At 45.2% G+C, this 17,892-nt stretch overlaps 3 protein-coding genes across 3 annotated transcripts; 2 read left to right on the plus strand and 1 right to left on the minus strand.

Annotated features, from left to right (window-relative positions):
• Positions 1-2,699: 2,699 nt before the first annotated feature.
• Positions 2,700-6,440, minus strand: arl6ip5a (ADP-ribosylation factor-like 6 interacting protein 5a). Its single transcript, XM_030091855.1, has 3 exons — positions 5,983-6,440; positions 3,285-3,502; positions 2,700-3,201 (listed from the first exon to the last, which is right to left on the minus strand). Exons 1-3 carry the CDS (start codon positions 6,204-6,206, stop codon positions 3,026-3,028), a joined length of 618 nt encoding a protein of 205 aa, XP_029947715.1. The 5' UTR covers positions 6,207-6,440; the 3' UTR covers positions 2,700-3,025.
• A 96-nt stretch (positions 6,441-6,536) lies between these two features.
• trnt1 (tRNA nucleotidyl transferase, CCA-adding, 1) lies at positions 6,537-13,035 on the plus strand. Its single transcript, XM_030092630.1, is given in 10 exon segments — positions 6,537-6,623; positions 6,789-6,918; positions 8,156-8,349; positions 10,597-10,735; positions 10,842-10,968; positions 11,050-11,156; positions 11,159-11,242; positions 11,319-11,422; positions 11,424-11,573; positions 12,778-13,035. Coding segments are annotated over 9 exon segments (1,281 nt in total). The 5' UTR covers positions 6,537-6,623; the 3' UTR covers positions 13,024-13,035.
• An 863-nt stretch (positions 13,036-13,898) lies between these two features.
• On the plus strand, positions 13,899-16,583 carry avpr2b.1 (arginine vasopressin receptor 2b, tandem duplicate, 1). Its single transcript, XM_030090873.1, is given in 3 exon segments — positions 13,899-14,310; positions 14,313-14,759; positions 16,375-16,583. Coding segments are annotated over 3 exon segments (1,068 nt in total).
• Positions 16,584-17,892: the final 1,309 nt, after the last annotated feature.

The raw sequence follows: 17,892 nt of genomic DNA on the forward strand, positions 1-17,892 counted from the left end.
GCTGTTTTCTCACCCGCTCGCTGCTTCGCCGCTCTACTTGTTCTGCTTTTTTTGTATTCTCAGGCTGTAAAGTGACCGAACCGGTCTTTAGAAGCCGTCACGCCCTCGCCGGGCTGCAGCCTCTCCCTGCCAGTGACGAGCACCAAACCCTCCCTGCAGGCGCTTCAGCTGGAGAAGCAGCAATCCACACACACACACACACACTCTGCAGTAACCCTTCACCTCCTTTCCCTCCGTCTTTACCTCCCCCCCCCCAGTCCACACGTTTCCCACCATGCACCCTGAGCCTGCTCCGGCCCCTTCAGGACGACCACGGTGAGCGGCCTCCCTTGCTCATGGGCTCGGTCGAGTCGGGGGATCCAGCTGTCTCCCTCTGTCTCACGCCGGCTGCAGAAGCTGCTCCAGCTGACGCCTCACGCTGCAGAGCAGAGCTGCGAGGAGAGTTTGGCAACACCGGCTCTCAGATTAATGGTTTGACTAAATGACATTAGCAGAGCATTAGATGTGTAAATGGACGTGAGGCAATCAGAAAACTACCAGAATGAGCAGCTTTCCTCGGCGCCTTATTCCTCTTCTTCTGCTATTATGTTCTTCAAGCCTGAAGGAAACCTATTACATTACATTTCTACGTTTTTTAGCACATAAACATTACAGAGAGGCCGATGGGCTTTCATGGCATTGAGAACGTCCGCGTTGTGTTATAGATCTTCAGATTAGATTACTGTACGGTATATGTCGCACTGAAAACACAGTTTTATGTGCATAAGCAGAAATATTTCAAATAACTTCAGTATTGAAGTCAGCTGACACTCATTCCTCTATATATTCATCTACAGGCACAACAGAGACTAAAGACAGTGAGGCTGGTGTTAAATTACAAATGTGCTGGTTCAACGGCGAAGAAAGAGTTGGTGGTTAGAACCTAAAACGAAGTTAAAAATCAAAATGAAGTGATCTTCTTTGTACAAATTGCATGTTACACCTACTTAAAAGAAAAATAAGGAAATAAGATATCAAATGAGAGTTTGTAAGCAGCTTTTAAAAATGATCACTATACTTCTTTCTGATTTCAAGGGATGATTGGTCTACATGATCATTAGTGCTGCTTTGTGTCTGATGGGTGTGTGTGAAATCTGGCTTTACGTCCTCCTTCAGCGGTGTCTTCTATGGAAACCGGTCCCGGGATGCATGCTGGGAGAGCCACAGGCTGCAGACCCGGCAGCACTCAGCCAAATTCTGATTAAAGTGGGAGTAAATCAGTTTCACCTCGATCCGCGGTAATAACGGCTGACAGGCGCCGAAGGCCGCGCCGCCGGATTAGCCCGTCGGTCACATGCGCTCACGCCTGGTTCGTACGGATGACCTTCCGTCAAGGAGGCGGCCTGGGAACGGCTCACGCGAGGCGGACCGCGGGGGTCACGGGGGGTCATCATTAATGGGTCACATGATCGGCTGTGCCTGTGGTGGAGGTCTGAGCGGCCAGATAACCGGCTTAGCAGAGCCGAGACACCAGAAGCCTCTCAGGAGGGCGGGGATGCCGGGGGTCAATCCCCAGGCGCCGCGCTGGGAAAGTCTGCACACCCCGGAAAAAAACCCCCGAGAACAGAACAGAGCAAGGCACCGCGGCGTGGAGGGACGGGAGGCAGACACCGCAACGCACGGCTCAGTCTGCACCACGCTCCTTTAAATGATCAATAAGTGATCGTCTCGGGCCGCTGCAGGAGTCACTTCCTCTGCTGAAGCACACAGCCGCGCAGGCACACACCTGTCGGGCGCGCGGCAGCGTGCACGTGTTGACAGGATCCTCCAAACAGCTGCAGGAGGAACAATGGCCTCCAGTGTGCCCTCCAAGACAAGACCCCACATGTGTTTACCGCCACGTCTCAGGATGGGGAGGGGGCGCAGATCAGCATCGTGGGGGGGGCAGAGCAATGCGGGGGGGGGGGCTACAGGAATGAGGCCACGCTGGATTCCTTTCAGTAAAGGTTGACAAGGACACTTTCTCACCTTCCTGTTCATATACGTCACAATGAAGAGTTTGTGTCAGATTCTTGCCTTCAGTCACTTTCATGTGGAGTTCATAAGAAACCATTTTCATTCAGGAATTTTTTTTTAATTATGAAGAGAAATTATACAAAAAAAACTGCAAATGGATTGGCGGATCATGCTTATTGCATACCTGGTTTACAGATGACAGAAGTTATATGAATATATGAAAGGAAAAAAACAGCTGAGTGTCAAATCTGCAAGCACAAAAAACAAAGTGACATCATTTAAAAAGGATTTTTTTTAATTTTTATTTATCACAAATTATACTGTTATTATAAGTTCACCTGATATTCTGCAGCCCTCATATTCTGAAAATTCATCATATTTGTCAAACTCGTCCAGTCACTCAGTTTTTCATACTAAATAAACTCCACACAACAAGTTGGGGGAAAAAAAAAGGCCCAGACAGCTGACAGAGTGGCGAACTCGGACTTTAGGAGTGAATGAATTCACCCCGTCACCGCTGTAATCTACTGCTCACCTATTGATGAGCGTCTGGGCTGAGTGGAGAGGAGTTAGTCCATCCATCAGCCTGGGGGGGGGGGGGGGGGGGGGTGGAGGAGTGATTCAGGGGGAATACTGACGTCCACCTTTAAAGTCTGTGTCTTAAATATCGACAAAGCGATCGGAGTGGAGACAATGCAGCAGCAGCAGCAGCAGCATCTCTTTTTTTTATTTGCACCAGAAAAAAAGTTCTGTTGGCTTCCCTGTACACAGGTCAAGAGATTACTGGAAAAAAAAACATTATTTACAGAGAAAAAAAATCAAAAATCTTGAAACAATTCAGCTCTTTGGAGTCTCTCGTGGAGGGGTGGAGGGAGGGAGGGAGCGCTTTTCACAGTTTTGAGGGTAAACGGCCGATTGAAGACAGATTTCTTATGTGAGGAGGAGCCAACTTTTGCTCTTTGGACAGAATCACACACACTGAAGGAGTGAATGAACTGAAGGGAACACACACACACACACACACGTCCGGTCACTCCTTCAGCTTTCCCTCCACGAAGCTCTGGATCTTCTGGAAGTTGTCCTCCTGCTGGTCCAGGGCCTCCAGCAGGATGCCCATGGGGGACCGCTTCAGCCCGGCGCATTCGATCTTGTTCTCCAGCTTGTTCTTCATGTTGCGGAGTCGAAAAGAGGCGTGAGCGAAAATCACTGGAACACGGAGGAGAAGGAGTTTGAATGAAATGCGTGTGTGTGAGGGGAGCGTGCATCTGAGGGATGGGTGCCGGACTCACGGGCCAGAGGCAGGGTGACGGCCCACATGAACACCATGACGCTGCCCAGCATGGAGATCAGGAGGCAGCTGGAAACCATGACGACGCCCACGAACGCCGTGGGGTTCTGCCTCTTGAAGTTGCTGATGGCGGCCCGGTTGTCCCCGGCCCACACCGAGCCCAGGAAGACCGCCGACACCACGGCTATGGCCGTGAACATCCCCAGGGGGTTCAGGAACCTGTGAGGGGGGGCAGATACAGGGAGTCAGTGGCTCCACCTAGAGGCCATGAGCTCTCAGTACAACAACATGAGCAGGAAGATTTATTCTTTGACATCCTGTGAAATGTGATCATATGTTCATCTCCATGAAATGACAGACATTAAGATTAACTGATTGGAGTCGGGTGATATTTAGTAGACAATGAGATCAGGAATGCGTTTCCCTGTGTGCGGCTTGTAAGGAAAACTTAATGAGTCTTGACAAAACTTTCTTTGTGTGGCGTCTGAACTCTTGAAGAACCTAAAAGTTCAAATTTTTCAAGTGAGAATATCAAACTTTCATTGCATTTTTGGGAGTCCTCTTGCATAATGGTGACACTGTAAATGCAACTTTTCTGAAATACTGCCACTGCACATGTGAAGCTTTTGAAAGCTGCCTGATGGATGCTGGGATTTAGAACTCACAGGTCACATGTGGATCCAATAATAGAAACAACTAGTTTCACAAGTATTTGGAAAATAATGATGACTTTTTTTTTAAATCACATTTCAAAGTATTAGTCGAATTTTCTCAGAACAGTGTAATATATTTCAAAAAGAATACATAGAATTCAAACAGACGGGCAAAAAGTAACTAATTTTCTTAAATTTTCAGACATTATTCCATCTGTTAGAGCTGATTGCTCACTATTTAAACCCGAGGATGAAAATTTGCATTTCCCACTGTTAAAGCCTCTCCTGGCTGGAACAGTGGGAAATAAAGTAAATACTGCCCTCTAGTGGACAGATTCATTTAAAACCTCTTTTTTTTATACTTCCTGTGATTATTTTGTGTTACCTGCCAACAAAATCTGTACTATTTGGCATTCATTCTGTCTGTTAACATTATATTGACATGAAATCAATAAGGTGGTCATGTTATTCTTTAAAACCTATGCTGGGCCATCATTATAGTCTCACAGACAACAAAACAACTGATTTGTGAGTGTCGTCCTCTCACTCTGAAACGTTCCTCTTGCAGGTTTTGTTTCCTGCAGCGTCGCTTCTCCTCGACTCAGTGAACTGAAACTTTGAGAGCAAAACCGCAAGACTCAGTTTCCGGACACATGCCTTTAATTTGTTTACAGTGTTTCTTGATCTGCTCAAAAAGAGGAATTCTCCTTACGCATGACTTTAAAGCGACTTGTTTTTTTTAAGTTTAGTAGGAAATTGTTTATGATTGATTTAAATCCTTCCACACATCTGATCTACTATCATATGACTTTGTACACTGCGCTTTTAGCTGTTTCTAACACAGTTAGGTGTCAAAGGTCATGCGTGACTCCTTGGGAAATCAATTCTGGATTTTGAACAGCTGATGGAGCCTTTCTTACTGCAACAGCTGGAAAGACAAACAGTCCACAATCATAGCAACAATATGGTCTCATCATCACATGGCTCAGCAGTCTGACCCTGACAGGGCAGCACTATTCTTAGCCAGATTAATTTTAATTTGGGCAAACAGCCAGGCAAAGATACCTCACACCGCAGAGATCTGACCATAGACCTTGTATGGAGATGACAGATAATCCAGTTCTGGTTCCGTGCACGTATTAACCCTTTACAGACATTCTATAGGGGATTTTAACCTTGCTATTGGAGGATAGCGGAATAGTTTTTGGAGGTTATTCCAAAAGAGGTCATCAAAGTTACAAACATTTCATGTCTTATCTCTCAAAAATGTCTCAAAATGAAGACAAATCAGAGCAGAAATGCAAGAAGCTCTAGACAAGGCTATCCATTTATTTCTCCATGTTTGACACTCAACTGAATGCTGGTGTCCTACAATATAATGCATCCCTCCGATGACGAAAAAAATTGTCTAACTGTAAGTTTTGAGACATTTGTTTGACTTTATACAACTTGTAAGCATTTATATGTCTCAATGGAGCAAATTGGCTTTGTGGGTCATATTAGAAGTGTTAAGCAGAATAGTAATCTGAGTAATCCTGTTTAGGTTTATAATTATCTCAATATCCAGCACACAATTAACTTTTAAAGTGGTCAAATATAGTCACTTATCCAGTAAAGGGTGAAAGGTCATTATGTTGTTGGACATATACATTAGAAGAGTCAACAGAACTCTACATTCCCAGGTTGAGTCTTTTAGTCATCATGGAAGTCACATATGCTTATAGTAGCATTTAATTTTCTTTCTCTCCGTTTTAAAATATGTTCTATTTCATCACTTTATATCTTAATCCCATGTTTTCTTGATTTATGGGCTTTGGTCACGTGATGAGCTGGTCAGTACTAGTTTCATTCATTCTAACGGGACACAGTCCAACTCGCCCCACATCCTGCCATGTCCTGTACACACTTTAATAACAGTAAATAAGCAGGACACATTCTCACTCACACGGCTCCTTAACAAGCCTCAAAAGGCTAATTTGTGACTCCCAGCAGCAGCTGTCACACTGAGACAACCTGTTGTTGTTATCTCAGTGAAACTACACTCACCCCACGATGAGGAACACGGCCACGGCCAGGGCCAGGTAGTTCGTCTGGTAGTACAGAAGGTTGCTGACGACCCGGTTTCCCCACTTGGCCGGGTCCTTCACGTCTGGTTTGCCGAATCTCTCCGATCCGGGGAAGAAGTCATCCCACGACCTGAGCGGCGTCAGCTCCACTTTCGCCATCTGTCCACTGCTGCTCTTGGGGCGGTGTTTCGGAGGACCTGACATCCCTGTTCACTGGTGACCAATTTCCTCCAGTTTCCGTTGTTGTTGCCGCTTGTAACAGTAGAAGTTGAAAATCCAACAGAGTTGTGTTCTGAAAAACTGCATTAAAGCGAATTTATAATAACATTTAAAATTGCTGCACCTTTTGTAATTTTGATTTCAACTTCTGCAGTTGCGACAGACGCTAAATGAAGTTGGTCACCAGTTAATCCGAAACACCGGTTCATCCGGTTCCACTGAGCCGACAGCTCGGAGCAAAACATAGAAAATCTCGCGAGAGTTCTGACATGTAAACCCCGCCTCATGACGTAGATTCACGCTATTGGTCAGAAGGCACGTTCCCGGAAGTATCTCAACACGCTGTATATTATGGAGAAATAGTAGCTCTGTTTCTCACTAAATCTCCGCTTCCAGGCGCAGGTCAGTTGTTTTTATGCTCATGGACGTGTTCGGGCTCCTTTTTGCCTATTGTAGCCCTCCTTGCTGATCGTGTTAAAGCGGTGTGACAGATGCGCGCGGACAGTCTTGGCCGGGTGAAATCAGAAAAACGACACTGTTTTTGTTTTTGTCTCTTGTTTTAAGCAGATGTGGAGCAGACTGCTGGGTCCTCGTGGGATTGGTCGGACCGGTGTGTGTTGGAGGAGTTTGTTCACGATGCAGCTGAAGACCAGTGAGTTCCAGTCTCTGTTCACTGAAGGCTTGAATGGACTGACAGGTGAGACAAATCTGGATGACATTGAAACTCTGACAATTAAAACAGGGGTATTTTAAGTTAAAAACATTTTAGAGTTTAAAATACTATTGAGTCAAAGTGATCAGCAGGATAAACTCTGGACAGCCAGGCTATCACTGGACAAACAGAGAGACAGATAACCAGTTCATCCAAGACAGGTCTGCAGCCAGACCCTAATCAGTTCACCTCTGATAATACACAGATATCTCACACAAATGCATACAGTGACCCTGTTGTATTTAAATCAGTTCACCTGATAACACACATTGATTTTAGTCAGTTGTAGAAAACTTGAGTGAATCAAATACCGCAAGCTAACTTGAATGTGATTGACTGTTTATTCACTCAACTGTTAGACAAACATTTTCAATTCCTTTGAGTGGTGAATAAAGTAGTATACAGTCTGAGTTGAATATCAGCAAACATGCACTATTGTCCAGCTTTCCAGAATTCTGCACACACTTTTGTCATTCGTGAATGAAAAGCCTCAATTTTCTCCAAACATACCATGTAAATTGTATTTGTATGTTATTTGTGGGAATTTATGGGAAGGGACCTAATAATAATAATAATAATAATAATAATAATAATAATAATAATGCATTAGTTTTATATAGCGCTTTTCTGGACACTCAAAGACGCTTTACATTGCATTATTCATTCACTCCATACTGGATGGTGGTAAGCTACTATCCTAGCCACAGCTGCCCTGAGGCAGACTAACGGAAGCGAGGCTGCCAATCTGTGCCATCGGCCCCTCCGACCACCACCAACCATTCACTCTCACAACTTTCATACTTTCATACAAATGTAGTTGGAAGAACACAATACAGTATTTTTAAAAGTTGTCACTTGAAACAATCGTCTTGCTACATGGTACCAAAACAGCTTAAAGTGTTTTAGTTGTTTCATTTCGAATTTTCTTATTAATGAAACATACTTATGAAGTGCAGACGAACAATGAACCAGGAGTTTCTTTCTCTGGTGACTCAACAGTAAAAAGTACTTTGAAGTTGTGACATTCTGCAATACAGTTAAAATCCATTTACCATTATGATTTGATAATATTGAGGCAGTATTGTTTAGAAAAAGCAGAGTGATTATCGGTGCTCTCAAACTGGACTCCCTCCTTTTAATGTCACTCAAATCATGTGACCTGATAAGAATGGGTTTTTTCTTTGCTCCTGTCTGTTTTCTGATGTGTTTTCGATTTTTCCAGAGCTGTTTGCGAAGAACCAGTACGAGCTGCGGATCGCCGGCGGCGCCGTGCGGGACCTGCTCTCTGGCAGGAGGCCCGAAGACGTGGACTTCGCCACCACGGCCACTCCAGAGGAGATGAAGGTCATGTTCCAGAACGCCGGCATCCGCATGATCAACAACAAGGGAGAGAAACACGGGACCATCACAGCCAGAGTAAGATCTGCCGGACGGGACGGATCAGCAGGATCCTCTGGCGTCTCCTGAGGCTTCATACAGCAGGGAACCAACTTTTAGTCTCTGTAAAGCAGGAACTACTGTCGGGGCATCTCAAAAGAACATGAAGTTTATTCAGTGAAAAACAGTGAAACTGCCATACATGTTCTAAATGTGTCAGGAAGCGCTGCACGATTTTGACTCCAAAACAAAATTCAGATTTTTTTCCATTGAAAACTTGATTTTCAATTCCTATTTTTTTTTACTGTATTTTTATTAATATTATTTATAACATATGAACAAGAACAACAACAATTACAGTCGGCATTAATACAATATTACAACTTCACTTATAATCAAGAATGTGGCGTCCAGGTTGGCACAAAGACACTAAAATGAATTATTTCGTGTGCGTTCCTCTTTATTGGAAAAGAGCAAACAATTTTCCCCACTGCAAATGAAGTGCAACTACAAACCTTAAACTCAGAAAGCGTAAACCTGATAACCTGCTCAACCAACCAAAGATGTATCCCTTTGGATTAAGAAAGTGAGCGCGTCACTTTAGTCACATTTCACTAAATAAAGTTTGCTTTTTGTGGAAATACAGTGACAACTTGAGAACCAAACAAAATGATTTCCCTTGAGATAAAATAAATTCTTCCCTTTCTTTCACCAAACCACTTAATAAAATAAATAAATAAATAATTAAAATCTAAATGTTTGCAGCTCAGTAGCTCGTAGCGGGGCTCTGCATGTGTGTGAAACCGTTTTATTAAACTGTGTGTAAAGGAACCATGAGAGACATTGAGCTCCACCTCATTCCTGATCCTTCTCCGTGTCGACGGTGTGACCTGCCTCTCATCTGCTGGTGTTTTGACCCGGCCTGCTCCCAATCTGGAGCATGAGCCGAAACAAGTTTGTCGTGCCGCCGTCTTTGAGCACGCGGCCTTTAAACAAACTTTACAGCGGGGAGTGGATCGCTCTTTGTGTCAGAGAAGTCTTTCAGCTGATGTTGTTACATTTCTGTTTATCTTCGGTGACGACATGAGTCACACCGCAGTTACCCCAGTGGATGGAAATTTTCACTTTTTTGTCATCGCACTCAGTAAAAACATCATTTACGATTCAATACTGATTAATCGCACAGCCTGAGTTTTAAGTATTAAAAATCAAAACTCAGTTTCTCTCATAAAATCCTTTTTTTTTTTTTTTTTTTTTTTTTTAACCAGCCATAATTGTAAAATCCACATTTGCTTTTGACATTTTCCTGTACTCACCTTCAACTTGTGGAGAAATGTTGATCCTGTTACTCAGGCGGGATTAAACCATCATCCTAATCCTTTAAAGAATCTTCTGACCGAAGCCTCATGCACAACAAAAAATGATCGCAGTCCAAACCTGGACCATCCCCCTCAGCGTGGTTTATATGCTACAACATGTTGCTCCGTTCATCATCCCTGCCAGCGGTCTTCTGTTAGGAGACTCACGCATTCATCAACCGTGTCTCTGCTGTGGGAGACAAGCGGGCGGATGCAGAGGATTGTGGGACATAATGTGTGTTTAGATTCAGCAGATGAATCGAACCTCTCTGGTCCATATTTCAGCGTTCAGCGGGAAACGCTTCACATCAGCAGTTTAGAAGAGACGGAATGAAGTGAAAACAGATAAATGTGGTTACGGAGCTTCTTTTGATGTTTTTTAGATGGAAGTGATCAAGCAGTTCTTTTCACAGAGTACATTAATAAAGTTTCACTTCTTTGTTTCCATTAGCTGAAGTTTGGCACCAGCTTTTAAAAGTGCTGAAATGACGAGAAAATGAAGTTTTATGTGAATGCCTTTTTAATTAGGTGCTCAGTATTTTAATTAAAACCAAAAATCAGAGATGAACTGGATTTATTGAGATTTTATTGCAGTAGAATTGGCACAGACGTACAGTGAGCGGTTCTTCCCCTTTTTCCACAATGATTTTCATTATCTGGCTCCGCTTCAAATATTACTGTGTGTTTGACGGTTCTCCGAAACTCATTAAAAGAATGTGACGCTCTGTGATTGAACTGTCAAACTGTGGACTCATTTAATAAACCAGTTCAGGGACGTCGAGCTCCGTTTCGCTGCTTTCTGTAGTTTTTTTAATTTTCCTGATATCATAACTGTGTTGAAATGCAGCAGCAGAAACGGGAGTCGCTTCAGGAACCGGAACTGTGTTCAGTGGCTCAGATCATGTTAGAATACTTTTTTTCTCTGCAGCTGAATAACGAGAACTTCGAGGTGACCACGCTGCGGCTGGACGTCCAGACGGACGGGCGCCACGCCGAGGTGGAGTTCACCACCGACTGGCAGAAAGACGCCGAGCGGCGGGACCTCACCATCAACTCCATGTTTCTAGGTACGTCTCTCTGGATGACCGCTGTGGCGTCTCATCAGCTGCTCGTGTTTGACGTGTCACTGGAAGTGTTCAGGATTGTTAAATTAAGCTTTGCTTCGCCTCACAGGTCTTGACGGCACCCTGTACGACTTTTTCCAAGGATACGAAGACCTGCAGAACCGCAAAGTGCGGTTTGTCGGCAGCGCTGCCCGGAGAATCCAAGAGGATTACTTGAGAATACTGCGATATTTCAGGTGAGCCTGATCTTTCTCATCCTCAGGTCGCACTACTTTAACTCTAAACTGATTCTAAACTCCGCCGGTATTCTGTCCCAGGTTTTACGGGAAGGTGGCGCTGGAGCCCGGCGATCACGAGCCCGAGACGCTGTCCGCCATCAGGGAGAACGGCCGCGGGCTGGCAGGGATTTCCGGGGAGCGGATCTGGGGGAGCTGAAGAAGATCTTGGTGGGGAACCACGCGGCGCATCTGCTGGAGCTGATTTACGAGCTGGAGCTGGCCCAGTACATCGGTGAGGGGGAGGCGGGGTCCTCAGTGCGTCACGGTGCATTCCCAGCAGGAGAATCTGACCCAGACGCCCCTCTCAGGTCTGCCTCCGGACGGCGACGTGGACGAGCTGAAGCGGGTCTGGCAGAACGCCAGAGCCCACTCCCCCCAAACCCATGACGTCCTGGCCGCCCTGCTGCGCTCGCCCCGACCAGGTGGAGAAGATGGACGTGCGGCTGAAGCTGTCCCGGGAGGAGAAGAGCGGCGCCCAGTTCCTGGTCCGACACCGGCGGCAGCTCAGGAGGAGCGGCGGCGACTCGGACGGCCTCAAACCCTTCACCGACTTCATCGTGGATGTGAGTTAGATTCTCCTCTGATCTCGGTATTGAACACATGACAGACTGACAGACGGCTGGGAGAGGAGTGTTTATCTCTGCTTCAGAGCTCTCAGTGCAGTCATCGGTGGTGGTTTGTTTGAAACAGACGTTTTGACGCCTCCAAAAGTTTCCTCTTGATCTTTCTGTCACCGTTTGAAGTCTAACATTGGGAAGTCTGACAGGTGATTATTAACACTTTAAATGAAATGCTGATGGCAGAATCGGTCAGTCAGGACCCATTTAAAAACTCGGTGATTACAACTTCAGAGCAGAGCTGCCAGAGAAAGTACTTCACTCCTCTCAGCAGACGCCAGCACTATTCCCGGTTAATAAAATGTTTAGGTCTGGAAGAAGAGTTTAAGATGAGTTATAAATTAAAAACTAGCAGAACGTAGAGAAATACAGCTCCCCAGTACCTTCAAAATATACATTAATTGCTGTTCTGGAAAAAGGAGCAGAAGATCTAGAGAAATATCACTTAATACCAGATAAATACAGTCGATCTGGTCGTTAAAGGGTTAAACCCCAGTCTGCCTGTTCCTCTCCCAGAGCACACTCACTTTAATATGACAAGATGCAGCAAATCTTTCGAGTCTCGTTCTTGGTTTCAAGAGTTCTCTTTTTTTTTTTTTCAAGTGAATAGTTTTTTATCGATTTGTTGGTATTAATATACAAGCAGCCACAGTATATCTGCTTAAGAAGCCAATTTATTCTCATGTTTCAGATGAATGAAATGCAGTCCAATTTCAACAGGCAAAACCAAACAATTAGGACCAAAAATGACTCCATCTCTGCATAAAGCCGATTTTAATGAGACTTTCTGATGAAAAACTACAATGAAATAAAAAAAAAAAAAAACCTTCTCCTGTAGCTATAGAGTCATGCCTGAGAACATACGAGAATCTGTTACGATCAGGATGAAACAAGGGGGATCATCTGTGTCTTTGTATTTGAAAACTGGTGACATTATAAACTCTTTTCCAGATAAAATAGTTTGGGAATAAAAGGTGAGATGAGACTCCTCTCAGCTGAGTGAGTTAACTGAAGACGAGTGACCGTCCTGCAGACTTCTTATGAGCTGATCTGAGAGCAGCTCCCTGCTGGAGCCGTCACGTGCAGGGTCCTTCACTGAGAATCGGCTGTAACCCCCCCCCCCCCCCCTCCTCCTCTCTCCCCCTGTCAGAACCGGGAGCTGGACACCCAGAGCAAAGTGTGCGAGCTGCTGAAGTACCAAGGCGAGGCCGAGCTGCTGTCGCAGCTCCGCGGCTGGTCCGTCCCCCGCTTCCCCGTCAGCGGCCACGACCTGCGCAGGGTCGGCGTCACCTCGGGGAAGGACATCGGCGCCAATCTGCAGAAGCTGCGCGAAATCTGGAAGAAAAGCCGCTACCAGATGGACAAAGACGAACTCCTGAGTCACGTGACGCCTTAGATTCATCGTTCGAGAGACAATACTGCCTGCAGAAATCCTGTGGCTGCATCACTCCTGCTCAGAGAAAGAAGAGATGGATGCATCTCATTTGAAACGATCCCTCCGTTTGTTTGCTTTGAGTTCGCTGCAGTTTGTGAAGGAGGTCAACATCTGCTGGTCTCACCGAGCGTCCACTCGTTAGACCGTTATCTCTGAAGAAGAGTTAGAACAGAGTGAAATATTCCAGCTGCGGTCGTTTGTTCTCAAATAGTTCTTTCCACTTTCAGCTGCAGGATGCAGATGCAGTTCTGTGTTTTTCTCTTTTTATTTATAAATCTATAAATTCTTTATTTGAAAAACCTTCAGTGTTTGTTCTTTGTGCATGAATACATAGGGAGAGGTTGTCTCTGTTCGAAGGTTGCGGGTTTGATTCCACATCTCGATCTGATTAAAACTGAAGAGACGTTTAAACTTTATCCCACAAACTGAAATCCTTTTGTTTTATACATCATTAAAACAAGATATCCAGAATCTCTGCATGACAGAACTCATGAGAGTTTGTTATTAAAACTTCAGTCATAGTGGAGAAATAACTGATGATACAGAGAAATTCTGTGGTCTTGCAGTTTTTTCCATATGCACACATACAGTATGTGACTGTGTGACAGTGAGAGGGGGGTAACGTGCAGGAGGGAGGAGCATGAAGACATATAAAGCCCCCTGCTCCCCTCTGAAAACACCAGTGTGTGTGAGTAAGTGTGTGTGGAGATGCTGCTGCTCTGTGGAAACCTGTCCCCTCAGCTCCTCTTGGAATTACCGCCCGTCTGAACTGGACTTGCTGAGGCTGCAGACCCCGCAGCAGCTGTGATGCAGCTGTTGGAGCCCCGGCTGTGAGCATGGCTCTGCTCGGCGTCACCAACCTCACCAACGGCAGCGCGGAGAGCCCGCCGGCCGAGGACGACCCCCGGGACGAGCGCCTGGCGCGGGTGGAGATCGCGCTCCTGTCCGTCATCTTCAGCACCGCCGGGCTGCTGAACGGCGGGCTGCTGCTGGCGCTGTGGAGGCGCAGGAAGCAGCTCTCCAGGATGCGCGTCTTCGTCTTCCACCTGTGCGTCGCGGACCTGGTGGTCACCTTCTTCCAGGTTTGCCCGCAGCTGCTGTGGGACATCACGGACCGGTTCGTGGGTCCGGACGCGCTGTGCCGCGCGGTCAAGTACCTGCAGGTGGTCGGGATGTTCGCCTCCACCTACATGATCGTGGCGATGACCGTCGACCGCTACCAAGCCGTGTGCAAGCCCATGGTGACGTTCAGAGGCGCAGGGCGCGCTGGAACGGCCCGGTGTGCGCCGCCTGGTGCGTGTCCCTGCTGGGCGGCCTGCCGCAGCTCTTCATCTTCTCCCGGGTGGAGGTCGCCCCGGGGGTGTACGACTGCTGGGCGCAGTTCGTCAAGCCGTGGGGGCTGCGAGCCTACGTGACCTGGACCACGCTGGTGATCTTCGTGCTGCCCATCCTCACCGTGGTCGCGTGCCAGGTGCGCATCTGCCGCGCGGTGCGCGTCAACTTCCACGCGAAGACGCAGCACCCGGCGGGGGACAAGCCGCTGTCCTCGCGGGCCAGCAGCGCGGCGGGGGTGTCCAAGGCGCGCGTGAAGACGGTGAAGATGACCGTGGTCATCGTGGCGGCGTACGTCGCGTGCTGGACGCCGTTCTTCACCGTGCAGCTGTGGTCCGTGTGGGACTCCGAGGCGCCCACACACTGTAAGACCAGTTCACAGAAAAAAACACATCTTTATACCCAAAACACCACACTCTGGACAAGTATTCATGATTAAAAAAAAAAGTTTATTTAAATGAGAAAAAAAAAAAATCAATTCTCGTCCGTACACTTTTAATTTTATTTTTCTTGTTTAAAATGTGGTCATTTTAGTTTAACTATTGTGTTTAGACATTTTATGGATGTATAATTTGTTATTTAACCGTATGAGAAAGGCCAAGTGCGCTTGACAGGGCTGGATAAGCTTTTTTCCATTATCCTGTCCTTTCTCCAGCAAATAAACGTATGAGATGTCTTATTGATTTCATTTAGTTGATATTTATAAGAATAATTACAGAAGTGTCGATCTTTAGCACTGATACTCATAATATGCAAAAATGTAATCATGCATTGTGGGATGTTATTCAAGTTAGCAAATATGAGGGAAACTGATCATTCTAAAATCATAATTATCATGTCTTTCTTGAACAACTGACACATATAAAGGTGTTAATTTCCTCCTAATTTGTTGTTCATGTTTTGATCAGGACCGAGGTTCACGATCAGAATAAACCTCCCAAAAAGCAGTAAAATACTATAGAAAATGTACTTTTTATCACTTTTTCTGATGTGGCCATTTTTGTCCACCATTACTTAAGAGTACAGGAATTCACAGGGTTTCAGAAAGGAAATGATGATGAAGAAAGAGACTTACTGCAAAACGAAAATATAAAATGTTCACAATGATGGCCAGATTAAGAAGGAAAAGTTGCCAAATTGTCCAAAATCATGTTGACTGAAGGCAAATTGCAACATGAGACAAACAACCAAATATGTAAAAAATCAAAAAAGCAAAAATAAAGAGTATTGTCCAGAGAGTGAGTGAAGAGGCCGACCCTAAGATGACACGATGACCTGCTAATTCAATTCAATTGAGCCTGTTTGAACTGGAGAACATTTAGGTCACCTTATGCAACATCTTCAAGTGAAAAAGGCAAACCTATATTGCTTTATTGTAGCAAAATGGACATTTTCTAAAAATCTGACTTTGTCTGTTACTCAACAGTGTCAGATGTGAAGATGTATTGCTTTTGAGTTGTAGTTCCAAAAAAGTTTCCAATGCAGCAATGTTTTCAAAATTATGCTCATTGACACTGCAGAAACGTTGAGCATGATGTAGTTTCCATGTTGGACCACTAGGGGAGTCGGAGCATTTGTGAAAAGTTCCACTAGTTTTGAGAGTCTCCTGTAATATCAGTCCAACCTGGTCATCTGTCCACAGGAATGTCTGTGATAGTCTTAATGTTCTCTGCTCATATGTGTGTTGTTTCACTACAAAAACCGACAACAGCCCCCACTAGTGGCCCCAACATGAAAAACTACATCATTTTCAGCCTTTCCTGCAGTCGTACGTTGTTTTCAAAACGTTTCCCTGTAAACATGAAGCTTTTCTGAAACAAAAACATGGAAATAATGCATCTTGACTTGAAGTGTTGTGTGAATGGGGGTCCACCACATTTCTGTTCACATGTCAGAATGAGCGACTCAAAGAGGCGTTTTTCTGTTTTTAAATATAATGATTTAAGTTTGTGTCTGGTAACCCTGCGTCTGTGTTTCCAGCTGCGACCTTCACCATCCTGATGCTGCTGGGCAGCCTGAACAGCTGTGCCAACCCCTGCATCTACCTGCTGTTCAGCGGGAAGCTGCCTCGGAGAGTGGCGACCCTGATGTGCTCCCGCCGGCCCGACGCCAAGGAGGCCATGCAGGAGGAGGCCACCATGGTCAGCTCCCTCTACATCAGCCTCAAAAGCCTGTCGGACTGCAGGTAGAAAAGAAAATAGCCCTCGGTCCACACGAGACAGCCCTATTGAACCGCTTCAAAGCAGATCCACAAATATCTCGGCAGGAAATGTGTTCACTGTGCAAACCAGCAGTGTGTGAAGAGCCTTAATGGAGAGGAAATGAAAGCTTTTGCAGCCATGTTCCATGTGGGTGGCATGAAATCACCGTGTTTGACACAGAACATGTCTTCATGACCTTTGAGGACTTCGTCGATCGATTCAGACCTCTTTATTCTCAAGACTCATGGAAGAATTGAATGAAAGGCTGAGAAATGCTCTTCAGTGAGCTCTCCGGTGATTGTTCTCTCTTGGTCTCAGGTTGACGTCTGTGGAATGAAATGTCGAAAGTCGACTCGGACATTTTTGATCAAAGATTACTTGATTATCCTGGTACCTTCATGAGGGGTAAAATCCACAATACATTTCAGTCGAGACAAGGTGGGGTGGGCAACACACCCCTGGATTTTACCCAGAATGCATTTGGAGACAATATTGACGAGTCCATTGAAAGTTGTACATTTCAAATTCACTATGAATATTAAGGTAAGAAAGGCCTTCGAAGACAAACACCAATTCCGGCCCAGTGTACACGACGCTTCCAGTGAGAAACGCATCACTTTTGAGTTTTTGTTTCAGAAAAGTTGCATTTACACGGAAACGTTTTGAAACCGGTGTTGTTTTCTTACTGGAATACAAGTGGTGCAGAGAACAATACTCTTTTATTAACAAAGGCGACACGGACGTTTGTATGGACAGTTGACAAAGTTGGATTGCTGTTACAGGTGACTTTTATCTATAAAACTATTCTCTGAAACAAATTACACCATGTCTGTAATTATTGTGAGTCAAAAAGAAAAGATGGACTGATGTAGACAGGTCCTACTGAGGTTTTCTCCGTTCTTGGCGTAAAACAGTAAGATTCGTCTGTTTTTTTTTCCTTTCCTTGTGTTGTTTTCATACATTCCCTCATGTTTGATGTCTGCTCTACCTCCAGCTACCTCTCATTTTGCTGCCATGATAAGCTGAACTCAGTCATTTGGCATCTAAATGCTGAAAAGTAACAAACGAGGGCAAAAGTTTTATTTTTATAGCATGGAGCTGATTTTCAATCAGTCCGAAGATGTGGAAGATATAACGGTCGGAGGCAGCGTTGAGCTGATCACCACTTCACATCTCTGAATGCAACATAAACAAACCAGTGCTGAGCGGTGAAGGTTGAATTCACTTTTTGTAACATATTGTTTTCTTTGTGAGCATTTCTATGTAGCTGGGTTTGAAACTGTGAAGAATATCAAAC

The sequence above is a fragment of the Salarias fasciatus genome, chromosome 5, assembly GCF_902148845.1.
Source record: "Salarias fasciatus chromosome 5, fSalaFa1.1, whole genome shotgun sequence".
NCBI classification, from domain to species: Eukaryota; Metazoa; Chordata; class Actinopteri; order Blenniiformes; family Blenniidae; genus Salarias; species Salarias fasciatus.

Bases quoted from the DNA above. Each gene is read 5' to 3' on its own strand.
- arl6ip5a (XM_030091855.1), bottom strand. From the start codon at position 6,206: ATGTCAGGTCCTCCGAAACACCGCCCCAAGAGCAGCAGTGGACAGATG. The intron at 3,503-5,982 runs GTGAGTGTAGTT...CCCCCCTCACAG, and splicing joins GCCGTGTTCCTCATCGTGGG to GTTCCTGAACCCCCTGGGGA. The intron at 3,202-3,284 runs GTGAGTCCGGCA...TCCGTGTTCCAG, and splicing joins CGTCACCCTGCCTCTGGCCC to TGATTTTCGCTCACGCCTCT.